The sequence below is a fragment of the Tetrao urogallus genome, assembly GCF_951394365.1.
Source record: "Tetrao urogallus genome assembly, chromosome: 2".
Classification (NCBI taxonomy): domain Eukaryota; kingdom Metazoa; phylum Chordata; class Aves; order Galliformes; family Phasianidae; genus Tetrao; species Tetrao urogallus.
Genome location: NC_136814.1, coordinates 57,294,762 through 57,315,018, shown reverse-complemented (window position 1 = coordinate 57,315,018; position 20,257 = coordinate 57,294,762). Strand labels below are relative to the sequence as shown.

At 35.3% G+C, this 20,257-nt stretch overlaps 1 protein-coding gene across 1 annotated transcript in view; it reads left to right on the top strand.

Moving 5' to 3' along the window:
• The window catches only part of LAMA2 (laminin subunit alpha 2), a gene marked incomplete at both ends in the record, with an annotated part of 330,653 nt that overhangs the window by 258,162 nt on the left and 52,234 nt on the right, over nucleotides 1-20,257 (top strand). Inside the window, 5 exons of the mRNA XM_079532443.1 lie at nucleotides 2,620-2,830; nucleotides 4,484-4,600; nucleotides 5,684-5,847; nucleotides 9,509-9,647; nucleotides 15,060-15,162. Of these exons, the coding sequence (XP_079388569.1) occupies nucleotides 2,620-2,830; nucleotides 4,484-4,600; nucleotides 5,684-5,847; nucleotides 9,509-9,647; nucleotides 15,060-15,162 (734 nt within the window). The remainder of the gene's footprint in view (nucleotides 1-2,619; nucleotides 2,831-4,483; nucleotides 4,601-5,683; nucleotides 5,848-9,508; nucleotides 9,648-15,059; nucleotides 15,163-20,257) is intronic.

Below are 20,257 nucleotides of genomic sequence, written 5' to 3'. Positions count from 1 at the left end.
AAAGCAAGTGTTTTCATTCCTGGTGAAGGAATGCATTTTTTAATAAAAATATGTAAAAGTATTTACTGAATTAAATAAAAGTCTAATGGCTGTTTCTTAATGATGCAGTTGTTGAGATCCAAGAAATTTTTATAGTGAACTTATAGGGCAGGAAGTAAAGATCAGTGGACAGTGTTGTCTGATACTGCCTTTTGAAGAAAAATTACTTAAGACTGCTTAAGTAATGTAGTAAGATAGTATATTGAATGTTTACTTTAAGGAGAAAAAGTACGAAGAAAAAATAGTCATTTTTAAAACTGTGTGTGTATATGCATGTGTGTGCACACATGTGGAACAATATACTCATATTATTTACAGACGCAACTAGGAATAGTTATTTACGAATATCTAAACATTTCCTTATCATTTTGAGGTAGTTAATCATCTTTATTCTTTGGTGATTTATCTCTTAGCAGGGACTGTGTTCTGCTTGGCTAATTTTCAGGATTTGGTCTGTTAAATAAGGAAGATAGATGAGGTAAAGGCTTCTTAATTTCAGAGATGTTAAAACTTCTCTTCCATTTCCAGATTTTTTCCTCATTTGTTTTCCTTCAATCTTTCCAAATCACGTCTGTAATCTGATTACCTTTCTGTACTAAAATCACATATTAGTAAATATTTTCTCTGTAGAGATATCATGTTAAAAATACAACAGTTTCTGTCCTAGACCCCTAATTTTCTTATTTCTGAAATAAATATTTCAGTGTTTTCTAATACTTCAATATTATAGTATTATAAATGTTACTGAGTTTGTATTGAATGATGCTACGGGCCAGAATTCTGCTTTTTTAGTTGTTGTGCTTGCATAGCTTTTTTCTTAGAGTCTGTGTTTTTTTCATCCATTAATTTTCCTGATCATTTTTAAGCTACTGCAAACTCCTGTTATATACAGTTTCCTATTAGTAGTGAATTGGATAAGTCATCCACGTACTCTTTAAAAGCTGCCTCCTGCATTTCGACCTTATTTCCTGATATTTTCACTTTTGTTTTTGGAGAGTCATTGGACAACTGATCACCTTATCTAGGGCATTCACGATTTTATAAGCCTCTATGTTAGATAATTTCCTCCATACATAGAAAAATTCTAAAATATTTAGTGTCTCATATAGATATAGCTTAATTTTGAATATTTTATCAGCAGTTTCTAATGTTTCTGTTGTTTCCTCATACTGATTTGAAAGATCGAGATCATGATGCATTTCAGATATTAGGCCAGACCTGTGATTATTTCTTCTAATACTTCAAATACTTAGTATAGTTTGGATCTTTTCTAGGAAGATATCAAGTGAAAGTAGCACAGCTTGAATGTAAAAGAGAGTATTTCAGGAGATGTAATACAGACCAGTCACAATGAAATTCTAGTACATAAAACAAAGAAATACATGGAGCAGTCATTGACTTGTACTACAAGCATCTGTACAGGTTAGGAGATGATCTGTTGGAGAGGAGCACTGCGGAGAAGGACTCGGGGGATTCTGGGATCCTTATGGACAACAGGTTGACCGTGGCCCAGCAGTGTGCCTCTGTGGCCAGGAAGTCCAATGATATCTTGGGGTTTATTAAAAAGAGAGTGGCCAGCTGGTTGAGGGAAGTGATCCTCTCCTTCTACTCTGCCGTGGTGAGGTCACATTTATACTACTGTATCCAGTTCTGGGCTCCCAAGTCCAAAAAAGACAAGGGGTCTTTTAGAAGGAGTCCAGCAGAGGACCACAAATATTATAAAGGGCCTGGACAATCTCCTGTATGAGGAAAGATGGAGTAACCTGGGTCTGTTCAGCCTAGGGAAAAGAAGACTGAGAGGGGATCTGGTAAATGTTTATAAATATCTAATGAGAGGTGAGAGTCGGATGCATGGGGCCAGGCTCTTCTTGATGGTGTGTAGCAATTGGACAAGGAGTAATAGCCTAAAACTTTTTCATAGGAACATCCATATTAACGTGCAGAAGAACTTCTGTATGATAAGGGTGATGGAGCCCTGGAACAGGTTGCTTGGAGAGGTTGTGGGGTCTCCTTCTATGGAGATATTCAAGACTCATCTGGATGCCTGCCTGTGCGACCTATTGTAGGGTACCTGCTTTAGTAGGGGAATTGGACTCAGTGAACTATTGAGATACCTTCCAACTTCTGTGATTCTGTGGTTCTTCGACTTGTATTTCATTAAACAGACCAGAGAGTAAAATCCATAAGAGGTCAAAGTGGAAGTGTTAGCTTTACAGAAACCAGTGAGTTGTCTTGAGTTTGATTACTGGTTAGATAAGCAGTTTGTGCTGTGCTACAAGACAAGGTTATAAAAAGGATATCTGTCTGTCTCGTGTGTTGTATTAATACAAATAAATGAAATGTTTCAGAAAATCTTATTTTACACCAGATATTGATAATGTCAATTTACCTCCCTTCACCCCCACATCCCCCCCAAAAAATGCTCTGAAGAACAATCATCATTCCACTTCATTAAGCATGTGTTCTCTTGAAAGTTGCTGTGAGATTTAAAGTCCATTTCATTACATGATATTAAGAATATTTTGATTATTAGGTGTAAGAAATATGAATTCAGTATATTTATGTTATGGTGCGTTGCAGAAATGCAGAAGATCTTTTGAACAAAGTGAAGAAATTATTTGGAGAACCCAGTGAGAAAAATGAGGATCTCAAAAATGAAGTCCGGGACAAGCTAACAAACTACCACACCAAAGTTGACGATGCTCGAGATCTCCTAAGAGATGCTATGAATAAAATTAGAGAGGCTAATCATTTATCTGCAGTCAACAAAAATAACATGACCATGGTAGAGGTGAGTGCTGACAAGCTGTATCCTTGACTAAGTAAATGTCTGATCAAAGTCTGAAACTTTGCATAAACACTTTGTAACTAAATCTTGAAGAAAAAAAAAAAAGTAAAACAAAAATATTATTCTAATATAACTAAATCTGATGTAAATATAAGCAAATGTATTCTTCAGAATCAGGAAACAATTGGCTTGTAAAAGGAGAGTTCCTTGACAACTTTCCTACCAAAGTAATACTTACTGCTTATATATATGTTGAGTGGGGGATGTTGTTGAATTTATTATACTGGGGGAGGTTGAATTCATCCAAGTATGAGTATTCATGCAAGATCAAAATAGAACTCAGTTAAAATCTTTGCTATTGTATATTTACTCCCGGGAAGTTTGCATTTTCATTTTCTTCTCCAACCCCTAGGAAGAGTATGCAGATATTACATAGTAATTAATCAAACTCTATCTTCCATAGTTAGTAGTCATTATAATAAATTATCTCCCTCATAGCAGAGAGGTCTGCTTTTGATTTAATTTAAATTGCACAGACTCAAAGAGCACATTATACTGTACATTAACAAGCATTTAACTGAGATATTAAGTGCAGAGTCAACTTAATGAAGATAAGTTTTTCCACTCTGTTTATATCTTGATGAGCTTTCACCTTACATGAAATGATGAGGTTAGAGTTGCAGGATCTCAGTTCTCAGTCGAGATTTGTGGGCTTGATTGAATTAAGGCAGTACAGTGCTGTATGTAAGTTGGGTGATCTCTGTTCTCTGCATTTTATTCCCAAAGGTAAAAAGAGAAAGGCTGGATAATCATCTGCTGTATATCAGTTTTTAAAATATTATCTGTATCACAGTACAAAAATGCCTAAGACATCCCTTTCAGCAATCTTGTCCAAAACAGCGGTTTTGAGAAGATTTGTTGGTTTGGGTTGTTTTTTTGTTTTGTTGTTGGGTGTTTTGGGGTTTTTTTTTTGCTGTTTTTTTTGTTGTTTGGTTGGTTGGTTGTTTTTTTTTTACTTTTCTTTTACCCCTGCTTTGACCAACAGAGCATTATAGTGCTCTTTAGACTACAATGACATGGTCACCTATGATACCTAATGGATCTTACACAGGAAATCACCAGTTGCTTAGTCAGAAAACCACCGTTATTACACAATGTGTAGTATTTCTACTATTTAGAAACTCAAAAATCCAAAGGTTCTTCTAAACCATCACCTTTTATTTTTATATTTATTATTAAGTGTAAGAACAGTGGACATAAAGATGAAAGCAACAGAATACTTTGACAAATTTTGCCTTCATGACCAGTGCAGATAATTGTCAAAATGAGAAACTTGTACATCTAGGTAAAGGTTAGGGTTTCTAATTACTGTCTGATTCATTTTACCCTAGTACTATAGTCAGTAGCGTCTATAATAGAGCAACAAAAAATGTACCACATGGGAGGGAGAGGACACAAGGCTGGGGACAGGAAGAGAAGGAAAGACGTCTTACGTTAAATGTGCTCTGTTGCTGTTACTGTCTTTGCTCGGGAAGATTAGAGAATTCCAGAAGTCTGACCTTCATGGAATGGTGACAAAATACACTCTGTATTGGTTTCAATCACTGGCATCGCTTTCAGCACTCACATTTTGATCTGTGTGAACACATCCTATAGAAAAAGAAGCAAGCTGTAGAAGATGGCAGGCAAGGTGTTGAGAAGAGTCTGCAGGAAGGGAATGATATCCTTAATGAAGCCTACAACCTTACAAATGATATCAACGTAGCTGTAGAGGTAGGTGTTTTATCATCTAATTAGTACAATTAGTACAGAAATAAAGTATCTAATTCAAGTAACTCCTTATTTTTCTTTTTTATTTATCAATGTTAATATATTTGCATTCGAAGGAATCATTTTTCTATTGCTTTATGACAGAAGATCAAACCTGGTATATAGAAAAAATAAAGTTTGAGATTTAAATGATTCATCGGATTACGCAAAGAAGTAGCCATCATTTTTCACTGTATCTTTTGAAAATATGGTATTGTGATTGTGGAACTGACTTTGTCCCTAGAATTGCAGGTGCAGCAAACCTGTTCATAGTCTCATGGTGACTCTGTGATCTAGGTGTAGATTTATCTGCACCCCAAGACTGTGTTCATATCAGAAGGAAAATTCAGAAATAATTTGTTGCCTGTGGCAACAATTTTAAATCTAGATAGATCAGAGAGGTGAGTGGATTGCAGTCTCATTTTACACAATGTTTTTGAAAGTTTTACCTTAAAAGTTTTATCAATGGAGTTTGCAGCCTTACCAATACATAGATATGACTAGTTCTGGAAATATTTCCATCTTGGACTGTAAATTGTTATAATGAATGGAAAAAAGCTGTGTGGTAAAATGGGAAGGTAAACAATTTGAGACATCTTATTAAGACAGAAATGGCAGATCTCCAAGAGCATAATTCTTACTCAGGTATTTTAATATTCAGGAATACATTTGAGTCAATCAAATGGTCATGTAACATGAAACTTCTGTCATTGACTAGTTGTTATTGGGAGGACGGTTATGAATTTGATATAGTTACGTATGCATCTATATTTAAGATATAAATCCAAATTATAGGTAATAAATACTTAGACTTTGTAGTTTATTAATTGTAAAATAATAACTTGAGGGGCAAGTAGCTGTGGTATACTGTTTTGTTTCTCTTCTGCCCTCCAGTCTAACCATTCCTTTATTCTTTCCATGTTAGTTCCCCTCAAGTGTTAACACGTGTAAGTTATGATGTAATATCTTCCAAGGAAAATGTATAAAGAGCTACAGAATGCTTGCATTCAGATACTTAAAGGCCTTATTTATATCATTTTATGTCAGTACGTGGAAAGTGTTGCAGATAAGATACAGTCAATGTCTGATCAGCTGAAGGATAAAATAGATGATTTATCTCAAGAAATTCAAGACAAAATGCTTCCAGAAAAGGTATTACAAGCTGAGAACCATGCAGCGCAGCTGAATGAATCATCTGCAATACTGGATGGGTAAGGCAGCCATTCATTGGTGATGGTAAAATCATAAAGCATATTTTTTAAGATCACTTAACAGAAACTGAAGGGCATTCTTTTCAGGCTTTGTTATCCTACCCTCCAGAAACAGGAGGTAAGAAAAACTTTTTCTCTCTATTTGACATTCTCATTTCTATTTAGCCAAGCTCAAAAAGGAAAGGACTGTAAGAATGACATAACTCATCATGAATATAATTTTTTTGAAAGTCTGGAAGAGTAATTTTCATTCATTGGAAGAGAGTGAGGGGAGTGTATTTGTTTTGTTGTTTGTCTGCATTTAAGAAAGAAAACAAAATTTGCAAATATATTATGGATATTCTGTGTCCCAGACTTCTTTCCAGTATAGTTCTAGAAAAGCACTGCATGAATAAAAAGCTTTCAGTTTTGTTTTTTTAAGATCATAGAACCATCTGAGTTGGAAGGGACCCTTAAGGGTTATCTAGTCCAACTCCCCTGCAGTGACTGGGGACAGCTACAGGTAGATCAGGTTGCTCAGAGCGCCATCTTGCTTGACCTTGAATGTCTCCAAGGACAGGGGCCATCCATCACCACCCTGGGCAAACTGCTCCAGTACCTCACCACACTTATTGTAATAAAAAACGTCTTCCTAGTATCTAATTTATACCTCCTTTCTTTTAGTTTGAAACTATTTCCCGTTATCCTATCACAATAGATCCCACTTTTCTTATAGCTCCACTTTTTATAGCTCCACTTTAGATATTGAAAGGCTGCTGTTAGTTCTCCATAGAGCCTTCCCTTTTCCAGGCTGTACAGCCACAGCTTTCTCAGCATGTCCTCATAGGGGAAGTGTTCCATCCCTTGGATCATTTTTATGGCCTTCCTCTGGATATGCTCTAGCAGGTCAACATCTGTCCTGTACTAATGACTCCGCATCTGGACACAGTACTCCAGGTGAGGCCTCACCTATGTGGAGCAGAGGGGCAGGATCACCTCCCTCAACCTGCTGGCCACACTTCTTTTGATGCAGCCCAGGATAAGGTTGGCTTTCTGGACTATGAGGGCGCATTGCTGGCTCATGTCCAATTTGCCTTCGACTAGTACCTCCAGTCCTTTTCAGTAGGGCTGTGCTCTATCCTTATATCCCACAATCCTCCAGATCAATAACATGGTCTTTTTTTTTTTTTTTTTTTTTTTTTTTAATTGTTGTTTACATCTTTTAAAGTCTTCAATATCACAAAGAGTTGTGAATGGTCACATTTTTTCTTGTCAGGCTCTGCACTTTTGAGGAAGAGGCACAATTATCTTTGATAAAGATTCAAAGTCTTGTAAAATTTTTGGCTTCATATACCGTGTCACATCACTCTAAGTAGTCTAATTTATGTTTTAAGAAGTACATAAAATAATAATAGCTGAGTAAAAAGGATTTAAGGAGTACCATTTCTAGAAGAAAATGGCTTTTGTAAATGGTATATGAACTGTCTGATAATGACAAATGTCAGTGCTATATGTCTGGACCTAAAGTAGATGACTAGTGCCATATCCCACTACCATGGCTGTAAATATCCAAATACATGGAAAGCTGGCAGGGAGGAACTAAGCAAAGTAGTGAAAGCATAAAGAAGAGTGTTTTTGCCTTCTTAATAAGATGTTGACAAGATAAGTTTTGAGATAAAGGTTTTTGACTGCTTAAGTAGACTTTTTGTGTTTGTATACATGTGCTTCTTTCTTAATATAAGCTTTAGGGAGCTTAGGGTAATGTTTAAAGCACTTTAATACCCTTCTGGGGGGGAGTTAGCGCAGCCCTTTATTCTTTACTATGGTGTAGCAGTACTATGCATACTTCCATACGATCCAGACATCACCTTCAGTTTCTTAATGTATATAGTAAAAATGGAGAATCAAAGACATTTAAAATTAGCTTTAAAAGCAAATTATTGAAACTTTAGATTTCTAGTGTGGTCAGTCTCAAAAGAGAAAGAAATACCAATGTCTTTTGTCATCTTACATCAGGATAAAGTTGTTTAGTTCATGAACTGTAAAGCCATACTTTACAGGAATCTTCAGTGTCTATCTATCTAAGGAATTCAAAAAATGCATCTATCCTCACAACTGGTGTTTGGGCATCTTTCAGATAATACTAAATTTGCTGAAAAATGAAACTTCATCTTATAAGAGAAATTGAGAAAGAGATCTTTCTCTCAAATCACCCCCTAAGGCTTCAAATAGCTTATTGATTGATGGTGAAGATGTTCTGGTGAGAGTTAGAACATGGAACAGATCATGAATTTAGCCTACAAAAAATATTGTTATTTTTCCTGTATACAGAGAAGTATTAGTATAGGCTTCTCCCTTCTGCCTAATAGCCCACTGATGAAAAAATGCCATTGGTTTGTGGAAAATTCATTTTAGTTCCTTCCTAACCTGAAGGTTTATGAAACGCATTTCTAAGCAGTACTTTAGCTACTACCTAGATAGCTATTGTAGGTTGCCCCTTTATCTCAGTATCACAGAAAAACTTACTGTAACCTATTACGTTTCATCTTTAGTTGAGGAGGGAGAAGGCTCTTCTAGGAATGACGCTGATGCAGCTCAATCATGTGGCAGTCTGAAGGGAATCTATTTCCCCCTGTTCACTATATGCAAAGTCCAGGGAAAATACCCTCCATCCCCTTTGTTTTTCCTGTTGCATTTTGTAGAAATAGTTAAATACTCACTGAGGCAAGGATTGGAGCCCAGCTACTTCAGTTCTCCAGAGAATATACAAATTATCAGGTTAGAGAATGAATTTCCCTCTCTTCTGCACTTTCTTTCTCAGTGACTATTTTCTATGTGCTGGAGCACATCCAGGTGAAGTAATCCCTGTCTCCATTACATTATCATGCACCTCAATACCCAAAGCATTTCCTTGAGAGACAAAATTCAAGTTCACATTCATTCTTGTCTATCTCAAGTAGGAATTTGGACCCACATAGTGTTTCTTCAGGGAACATATCATAGGTAGCAAGCTGTAATGTATTCTGAGAGAGACATCTTTGAATATATTGTGCATGCAGTACTTTTTGTAGATAATGTTTGAATATACCACACAGAAGGAGTGAAAGAAAAGTGATTTCTCTATCTTAGTGTCTAGTAGTGAGTTAGCTGAGCTCATGAGCATTCCATTCAATATGGATCATTATTGGTTATATTCTTTATATTGATAAGCAGAATTAACTTTTAAGATTTGGTTTAGTGCAATCTCTCTGTTTGTAAGCTAGATCAAGAAATAAGTGGTTCATACAGTCTGCTTTATAACATGCTCATAGTGATCCCCCAGTGCAGATTTCAGTGAGTTGCTTGGTTCAACACACAACCTATAAGCCAATGTTACGCATATACGTACGTGTTATTTGTATTATAATTATAAGCACTGCACTGTTTGATCTATTATTTTTTATCTCATAGCACCTCCTTGTTAGTAAACATTTAATGTCTTTCTGCACAGATAAAATTTGAATTCATTGAAACACATGATGTCATAACTGCTGAGATTTCCAGTGTAGCATTTCTCTCTAACACAATGTCTTAGAAATATCTTTAACAATAAAGGCTGTTGGGTTTAAAAAAGTAGGATACTATATTCTGTTGAGCTCTGATAGTAGATTTAATTGTATGTTTAATTTTTCTATCCCAACAGAATCCTTGCTGAAGCCAAAAATCTTTCTTTCAATGCCACGCTTGCTTTCAATGCTTATACCAATATCAAGGATTACATAGATGAAGCTGAAAAAGTTGCCCAGGAAGCCAAGGCTCTTGCAAATGAAGCTATGCAAGCGGTAAGAAAAATAAGTCATTTGGGAAAGAGACTTAGATTTTTGGTGGAACTGTCCTGAACGTTTTCCCAGTTATGTATTTTCTTATCTTTGAGAGACCTCTGCCACTGCAGATTCTTGTACTGACAACAGAACAGAATGCCAGAGCTACATATACCTTAATTACATCTCAATTTGTCCATAAATTCTGTACTTTATTCTTTTTTTCTTTCTTGTTATTCTCCATCAGCCTTTTACCTTTCAGTCTCTGCCTAAGGATCAAGCCAACTATGAGATGGCTTTGAATGAACAGTGTTAGGTCATGTGATACTTGATAAGGCCAGTTTATATTTGTCAACAGTTTATGGGCCAATTTGGTAAAACAGTGGTAATGTTGTGAGGAGGAGAGTTGGCAGACTTTGTATTTGATACAGAAACTTGCAGGTGAACAGAAACAAATTGCAGTAACAGCATTTGCACATGCATAAAAGTATCTTGCAGAGAGCTGCTTCAGTCAAATGGACTGCAAGAATATTAAAAGCACTAACATGCTGGAAAGCTTCATGTTTAGGAGAGGGATAAAGGAAACTAGTTGTTGCAAATACACAGATATTTTTAGATAGTTTTGGTTGTCAAATTCTATTTCAAATAACATTGATTACTATATTTCTCTCTTGAAAAAGTGTCACCTCACACATTAACGTGTACAAGTTCTCTGAAAACAGTTATTTGTTTTGTTGGAACTGCTAATTATGCTGCAGAAGTAAATAAGAACCTCTGGATTTTTTCTTTTTTTTTTTTTTTTAATGAATTAGACTTTAATGCAGATAGCTATCATTTGTTCCTTTCGTGACTCACAGTGAGTAAGGCAAGAAGCTGTTTTATTGATTGGGGAAAAAGGCATGTACAGCAGTCAAGAAACATAGCAAGCAATTACAGTGTGACTTCAAAAGTGTTTAGATGGTGAACTGGCTGATTATACCATGGAGAGGAAGTGGATAGTTTGAAAGGGATGGTGGTAAAGAGATGGATGGTATGATGCAAGTGAGTAGCAATAAAAGGCATTCAGATATTCAGGAAGTACAGGAGGGATTCTAAGCATCTCCTCTCTATGAAGAAGCCTGTTCTTATTATGTGCAGTATGTGTGCAACACGAGTTGATTAAGAGGAAAATGGAGAGAGCTACAGCCCTTTAAATGTAAACGCAGTGGTAATCAGTGGCTTACCATGATGCTCTTTGGGCCCTGATATAGGAGGCAGAGATAATCACCCCTCATTGTGAAAATGGAGCCATGTTCTCTTTATTATGAAATCTATTGTGGATGCCTATCTTCTGTAAAGGGCTCTGATCTCCAGAAGCTAGCAGATACATCACCAAGATCAACCTTTCATAGTAAATTACAGTGTTGGGTAGGTGTGGGGAAGATTTCCCAATAGCAGCAAACTGATGCATAAACTAGCAGTGGTAAATACTGAGCTGAGTTTTAGAGTGTACCCTGCAAGTCAATGGAATGATTAATCTATGCAAACTTCAGTGATATCTCTGAATTTGGAGTTATTTTTGTTTTTAATAGGGACGATTAGTTTGATTTTAAATTAATGTTGCTAATGTTGCTGAAAGCACGAACAAAACAATGCTTCAAATCCATCATGATTACAGGAAGCCTGATAAATGACTGGGGAAAAAAATGTATTAAAAATATGACAGAAAAATTCTTCCTAAGCTTTTCATGATGGATTTGCTCTTCCCTTTAAAAGAAAAAGAAATTTATCACAGATGAGAAATCCCAAGCATTTGGGGCTGCTTCAACATCGTGTGACATAGTCAAGAGAGTAACTGACTGAGGGGTAGACTCATGTTAACTTATCCTGCTTGTGTTTTATGGATCAGAATCATAATTTTAAAATACATTTTGAAAAATTATTTTTATTTCATAGGCTTTTTAGAATAGTGACTGGTACCACAGGTGACATGTTAGGTTATAATGTTCTACTTCCTTCTTTCTTCTGACTCCCTTTGAAGTGGGACCCTAGCAGTTGTGTTGGGTCCCTAGACTTCCTTGCATGCTGACAGCATAAAGCTGCCTAGCAGTTCTCCTCAAGACATGAGGATGTCCTGAGAATCAATCTATTCATAATGTTTTGGTACTTTAAAATTCTCAGCTGTACCCAGGACTGGTGAAAATTAATTGACCTTAACTCTCACAGAGGTGAAAACTTCTCAGAATGTAAATGTATGTGAAAAAGAAATTATTTTAAAAGTAAGGCGGAACTGTATTTAACAGATAGAAATTAGGGCTTTGGTCTATAAAACAGCTTATAAGTGTGTAGATGAATTCATATACATGAAACTCTTGGAGCAGTTTTGAGGATTACGTAGATACTTGAAGCTACACCTACACTTCTGTCAGTGACCAATACAATACCTACTTCATGCTTACATCCTCTTATGAAATCTCAGGAAAGAAAGAAAATACCTTTGTACCAAGGCTTTATCAGTTTTCTGTCTGTATTCAGACAATGCCCAGCATCTACTGATGGGGGAATCTTCATGGAATGCTGTGACCATGGCTAAACAAACTTGCAGCCTGTAATCTTCTCCCTGATAACACGCAAGTCAATGATTCACACTGTCATCCCTGGGAGATTTGGAGGGATCTGCTCTATCCCAAAAGAGTGCTGTGGGTTGAAATCTTTCTTCTGCTCCTGCAGAAGGTAAACGATTTGACAAGAACAGAGTTAAAGATTCACTGAAATGCCAGAAAGTCCAAGAGGATGTTTCTTCCTAAATTTCTTCCTTCTTTGCTAATTATCAAATCATGGAGCTTTTTTGTAATTTGATAGATGTTTTTTCTTTTGCTGTACACCTTGTTAAAATTATTGGAAAGGACAAAACAGTCCATGAGAGATGATATATGGTTTCTGTGGCAGCGTTTTGTATTAACTTAATATAATGGCACTTATGCCTCTAAATCAAGATTAAGATTGCATGCCTCTAAATCAAGATTAAGATTGCATGCCTCTAAATCAAGATTAAGATTGCATACCTCTAAATCAAGATTAAGATTGCATTGTTTGGATACATAATGAGATCTCACTCCAATCACAAGATGCTACAAGCAGTCAAGATGCACAAAGTTTGTATGGAGAGGATGGGGGTTGTAGATGGAAGAAGATAGTGAGGAAGTTACTCATATTATGTACATTCTGGTACAGAGTTAGATTAGATACAGTTCAGATTCCTGGGACAGTGATTTTCCAGTTTGTCTTGAATCACAATCATTTATTACTTTTCTTTTGTTGTTGTTCACTTTTACGTCAAGTATACGCATTTAGAAAACAAGATCATTTATCTGTTAGTCTTATTAAATCATAAAGAGATTCAACCTCACCCTGACTTGCTGCAAGCTGGGCATAAGTTTACCTCATACAGCCAGAAAATGTTTACTTTTTTCATTATTATCTTCATCATAATTTTACATCTCTTGACTCAAAAAAATTTAAAAAAAAAAAAAAAAAAAAAGTGGGAAAAAATATGTTTTGCATCAAATTTCTTGAATAATCATTCCCTTCAGAATTATTTGAAGATAGTTATAAAAGAAAGCTTTTAATCAGTGTGAGTATATTTGCCTCTGAAGGGACTTTTTAGTACTAACTTTCTGCTGAAATCTCTTTCTAACTGATTGCCAGCCTGGACTCAGTTATTGTCTCTGATTTGATGAACTTGCTTTTGCATTGCAAATTTGGCCTTCCACCTTCTTTCTATTGAATTGAAACTTCTTAAACAGCCAGTCAACCATGCCTGGAGTTTTAATAATAACAGCAACAATTGTTTTGAAATCCATTCTGACGTGGGCCCAAGTTCTGATTCTAACAGGAAAATAACAGTAGTATTATCTGCTTTGACAGGTGCATCTGCCACAAAATCTGGCCAGGCATTCTTTCTTCAAGAGCAATCTTTTACTTAACTGGTTGGTCTTTTGAGAATTTTGCTCTATTAAATAGTGATATTTTGCTCTTCGTGTCTATCATGGTTTCCATGGAAATAAATAGGAAGCATTACTTTTGGAGTGACCTAGGTATTATCAGTGCTACTTATATTAGGTATTAAAGATAAAATTTATAAACAACTAGTTTTGTCAATCTTTCAAATATAAAGCCTTTGTTGATATGGGGAAGAGTTGGCATACACAGCCTAATAGTTCAAGTGAGCTCGGCAATCATAAGGTCCAGGTTTAATAAGATCACTCATCACATGATGAAACTTGAGCATAAGTTTACATCCCTCATGACTACAAGCAATCTTTGGTAGCTGCATCCCAGTAACATAAGCTACTTGTGCCCTGAAATATCACTTAAAAAAAAAAAATCTGAATTTTGAGATTATCCAAAGCAGTCTTTCAGATTTTTTTAAAGAAACAGGCAGTGATTCCAATATATGTTACTTAATATATCATGAAAAACAACAATTCAGCAGTTAGAAAAATATCATCTCTTGCTCATTATCTAAATAATGAATAGTATTAATAACTGTGTCATTTAATTGACATACAGTTCATTTTTGAGTATATATATCTGCCCGTGAAAATGAAGAATAGCTGCTGCTTAATTGCGTACTTGTAACAAGGCTGACCCGTGACTAACATAGAATGTTATCTGCCTGTCAAGAGTATTCTCAAAAAAATGTATTCAGTATAATATGTGACTTGAGTTCATTCTTACAAACTGAGCAGTAACTGGTTCAGCACCTAAAGCATTTCCTACCAACTGAAAATACTAATCTAATTTAGAAAAATAACACTACCAAATCTCTGCACTGAAGAGAGATTTCAAAGGAAAGATTTTTTTTTTTTTAATGACATGATAGATAGTAGGATGGTTATTCAGTAATAAAACTTTTTCAGATTAACTGCAGCTTGCCTGTTGTTTTAAATACTATTTGTTTCATTGCATCTTCACTTTACTGACCTAGCAATTACAATTCTTGACTTTATCTCTAAAGACATCTGTTTTCTGTATTAGAATTTAGATCATCAGGTCCAGCCTGCCTTCTGAAAGTATTGTAGCTGCTCCTAGAGAGAAACATTGTAGCTGGAGGAAGAAAGCCATATTGAAAGATTTTTGCTTGTTTATTTTAGAAAATGTTCTGCTTCTATAGTCAAATCTGTTTCTGTAATGATATAAACATTTTCTCTTCTTATTAAAGTCATAGCTGGTATTCCAAAGGAGAACTGGCTTCCTGTAAAAATGAAGGAAATAAATTAGAGAAAAACCATTTTTCAGTCCTGTGAAAACCAATGTAACACCAGTGAGATATGGTTAAGAGCACATTTATGTTCATTTAAAATTTAGATGATTGTTCTCTTAGATCATTTTCATATATCTTTAATGACTTCAGGCTTTCCTGTATGTATGACACTGTTTGTTTCTCTGCAGACATCTGGTCCTCAAGGATCATTGAAGGATGACGCCAAGAGCTCTCTTCAGAAAAGCTTCAGGGTCTTTAATGATGCCATGGTGCTAGAAAATGATGTTAAAGGTATGTTCAATATGTGGGATCCAGGTTCATTAAATGCAAGAAAAATACTGTGAGGCTGCTTTGTTACCGTTATAAATAAGCCAAGTCAGTAGAAAAAAAAGTATATTTCATTTTCTATTTTAAAAATTGAACAAAGTATCAACTGAAAAGATTCTATTCCACTTCCATAATGCCTGAAACAAGCATCCCAGGCAGTTAGGGAGATGTTTCCGTTTCTGGGATAAGAAGGCTGAGATGGAGTCTTAGTCATCTCCTGAAGACTACAGTAAGGGTGAGAGTAAGCGGAAATGAGAGAGGAAGGGAAAAAAGCAGGTACTGATTTAGTAAATGCTCTATCAGAAAAATAGCACAAAACCCAGCCCAACATTACATATTTGCTCTTGTTAATACAAAAGAAGGATTTGCAATGCCAATTGGAGAGAATTCATCTCTTTAGGATGCTTGTGAGATTGTGCCAGAAGAAGGAAGTATAGGGAGGCAATATGAAGTCGGATATGCTAGTGGGAGATGCAAAGACCAATTAGATGAGTCTTTCATACAGCTATTTTTGAAGGTCATACATCCAAATATGGACTAATTTTCCTATTAGTTTAGATAGAATATGTTCAAGTTGGTAACTGAGGACTTTATTCCAAATCAGTATTCTGTAATCTCCTCCCTTTTTTACTGTTATTTTAGTATATATTTTGAAAAGATTGTTTCCAGTCAATTTAATGTTACAAAAGTCTTTTCATGCTGTGTACACTATGCTTTATTCTGATTCAGTTGGCTGGCGCTGTTGTGCTATTTCAGGGTTAATATGGAATGAATTACAGACAAAGTTATAGTACTTACTCATTTAGGTAAGAAAACAGATCTAGGGCATGAAAGAAATTTTAAAAAGGATGGGAGGAAAACAAATACAATATGAAACTTCTTGCTTATCACACGATTTGAAAATTAAGCTAAAATTAAGTTTGTTTACTTCGTGCATCAGAACTAGAAAAAAAACCACAAATAGTAAACGTTGGAGGTTGAGATTTAGCTGTCTGTCACAGAGATGATACCTGAAGCTTTTGTGTGATACTACATAGGTAAAAATAATTTTTATTAGTAACAAGACAAATTTTTATAATGGAGCCTAATTTTTGAGGTTTTAGCATGTACAATTTTCACTGGCCTTCTGGAATATGCATTACAAAAACCACACAATGTAAAGAATTAAATCCATATAACACAAAGTCATCATTTGGCTATTATTTCACTTTCATTTATTTCTGGCAGCTCTGGGATGTCAGCTAGTTAACAAGTAAACATAATATTTAGTAAGGTCATAAGATTATGACCTTATTATCAATTATTGATCATGTCAATTACACTTCTATATCATATGCAGTTTGAAAGTTAAAAACGTTATTTTCTTTTAGTAGCTCTAAGGATAAAATAATTGTCTACACTTACAAGTAAATATCATATCTATACTTAAATTACTCTTTATTGTGACATTGCTGCCAGATTCAGTACTAATTTAAGGCCAACGTGTTTCAGTAAGTATTTCTCAGAAAATCATAAAACTATTATGGGAGGCCAACAGACTATCTACGTAACATGGCTGAAGTGGGAAGTATAGGGATATTGCTAATGCCCCTTGCTGGAAAGTAAGCTGCTTCAACTTGCCATAGCTGGTGTATTGGACACACTAAAAAGGTATTACTGCCTCTCTGCACCACAGAGTGTAGTCTGTAGCTTTGTGTGCTCCACAGATGGTTACATCAAAGTAATTGTGCTCTTTCAATTCTGTTCTCAAGGACAAAATCAAAATGTCTGTACTTGGATATACATCAGTGCTGTGTGCTCACAGGTCTGTCCAATTTAACCCTGAAGAAAAGATGTGACCTCAATAAGACAGTGCTTTAGAGATTTTGGAAAAAAATGAAGTTATTCTCCCATTTTACTCCAGTGAGAATTTCAATTGATATCTGTTTCAGATTTCTGAAGTGATCTAAGCATTCTAAAGATTCATAAAGCAATCCCAATGTAACTAGGAGGCAGTGCTTATCATGCAAGCATTTGATCTTCTTCTGGGCTCTTGCTCCATGCTGAAGATATTTTAATGAGATGCAGTTTTCCTGATGTTTTCTTTATACGCTTTAGATTTAATATGCTCCGTATGCACAAACATTCTGAACTTTCAGTGTATGCCTTTTTGCAACCAATAAAATGTGACAACATTCCACATCTTGATCCACATAGACATACATAAGGATAAAATGAAAAAACTGCTTATTTTTCCCACCCTATTTTTTCTCCAAAGTGATGAAGTTAGTAGTATTATGAACATAATCTCACTGTATGTCTTGATGTGTTCAGGATAAAAGTGAGATTTGAGTGTAAAACTAACAGGAAGTGATTTATTTTCCTGTACTTCTTACAAAGCCACCCTGTTCAAGGTCTCTACTGAAAGTGAAGAATGGGTGATGGGCACTCTGTAATGATCCGGCAGACAGAAATGATCATTAGTTTAAAATTTCTTTGCCTGAGCTACAGGTAGTACATTAGTTAAAGTAATGAAAATCTCAAGTAATGTACACTCCAGAAATCCAGTCTGGGCTATGACAGAGGTGGGAGTGTTTTCTTCCTACATTATGACATTCCCCTGATTTGTGGTCAATTACACTAGGTATAAAACAGCTGTTAATCACGAGAATGCTTTATATTACTACCAAAAACTGCTGAAACGGTCCTTACAAAGCAAAGCTTCTGACAGAAGCTATTAAAATAGAGATTTAATCATTCCAGTCTCTGTGGGTATATAAGTTGGAAGGAATAACCCTGGTGGAAGAAGGAAAATTTGTATCTACTGCACTAGCTAAGAAGGAGTTTTGAAAATTTGGCTACAAATGAGTGAATGCTACTGCCTGTCAGCTTCATTCTCTCTGTGCCTTGAGGGATTCTTAGTTTGCCAGGAGCAGTTTTTCTTCTTTATAGTTTTGAATTTACTGTTTTAAAAATATACTTGCCCAATGCAGTTTGGAGGCAATATATAGGCTTTGTCAAAACTGATCAATGAAAAGTAAAAATAAGATGTAAAAACACCTCTTCAGCTGTAGACAGTGTCAGGAGGCTACTGGAATTCAACTCATGTCATTTCTTTTGCTTAAGAACTGACAGGTTGAGGAGTGTTGTTTTGTCTGACAACAAGTGAATATTTTTAGCCAAAACATTTTCAAGCTGATAGGCACAGCTATATACCTTGGTTGTGTATTTTCCTCTCCTTTGGATTTTTGCTGGCCTGGCATATTGCATTCAGGAAATTATTGCCTAATATTTGTACGAAATGTTCAATGTTATATTTGTACATGAAATGATACTGAAAAGACTCTCTTTAAAATGTTAACCATCGTTAGCCATATTTCTCTAATTAAATCTTTTTTCCCTGTTAATTTGTAAATCTTGCTTCTTTTCAGGTTAAAAATTTAGCTTGTCACTCCTCATCCTCCTGATAGGATGAGACTGAGGGGAGCAAGACTGCTGCTTGCAAGAAGCAAAACAAACGTAATAGAAAGGGATGCATGTAACTGCCAGTTAATTTGTGCAATATCCAATCAGTAAAAACAGCTGTGTGTGTAGCTTCTCAAGAGATTTCAACCTTTATTTTGTTTTGGGGAGCATACATTGGGCAACATGGCCTTATGATACCTTCTAAGACAGTCTCAACTATGTTGTCCTGCTCTCGGAAGATTCCTGTTTCCACTCACACTGCAGTGGTGATATGCCATCAGTAATTAACCCATGCCACATACCTATGTGTTCTGTGGAGATTTGCAAGAACTCGTCTCTTGTAAAAATAGATCACTGCATACAAATGATGACTAAGTTCCTTAATGAGACATATGAGTGTAAGGATATTTTTTTTATTTGATTCACTGTATTTTATTCACTCACAGGAAAAATTATTCTATAATGCAATGTTTAATCATGGAAATATTACTAGAAATTTAAAGTACTTGTTTACATTAACCAAGCCAGAAAATGTAAAGATTCATACTTGCAAAGTCAGTCAGGATCTTCCTTACTCTTTGGGGTTTAGTTTTAGTAATTCATGGATGGTTTTGTAGATTTGAACCAAAAAATCCCTGTACGTTGATTGGCATCTTGTGCCATCTTTGTGCAGATCTAATCAAGTGGAAACAGAAATGACATATTTTTCTCAAGATATTTCTCAACCAACATTTAATGTCAGTTGACAGTGCCTGGCATCTTTCAGTACAGACTCACTAACCTCTTCCAAGTCAGATAAGTTATTCATTTTGCAAAAATTTAAATTGTAGCTGCCCTTATTTTACCTCACCTATATGATTAATTTGAGGATCTCAGGACTTCAAATTACAGATGTTTTGTTTGGCATCCTTTGTTAATGCCAATAATTAAAGGATGGGGAAAACCTAATGTGAATTTAGTTTAGTTCGTGATTCATTGTTAAAACAAGCTCAAAATTAGCAAAGAAACTATCTGAGTTACAGTAGGGAAATTTAAAAATATAGTTTCATGTTATGATCACTGTGCAAAGTAAACAATTTCCATGAAAGGCTCCCTCAAGGCACTTATTTATGGCTTCACTATTTTAATATTTAACAAAAACACAGAACATTTGAGGAATTAAAAGAAAAAAATATTAAGCATTACATTTCAGCATTCAAATTCAATAGTTTAGGGAAACTTCACTTAATAAAATCCATAAAAATTGCTGTCACAGTTTCAAAGCTGAAAACAGAAGTGGGGAAGCATGATTATGCAACTCTCTCTATAACTGAGAGATAATCTGAGAGATATCTGGCAGAGTAAAGAGGAGAAAAAGAGCTTATTTATATTAATTTAATGTAACAAAGTTAGTATACCACCACTTGAAATTAATCAAACATGTCAGGAATGTTAACACACTTCATAAACACTAGCATTACAAAAAAGCCACCAGAGACACGAAAGAAATATCAGGCACCGTGATTTCAAAATTGAATGGAGGAAGTTAAAACAGTGTTGTCAGTGTTATTAGTTAATGACAAATGAACTCAGATAAAGTCTCAGATTGCTTAAGAGCAGAATCCTATGTGTTCAT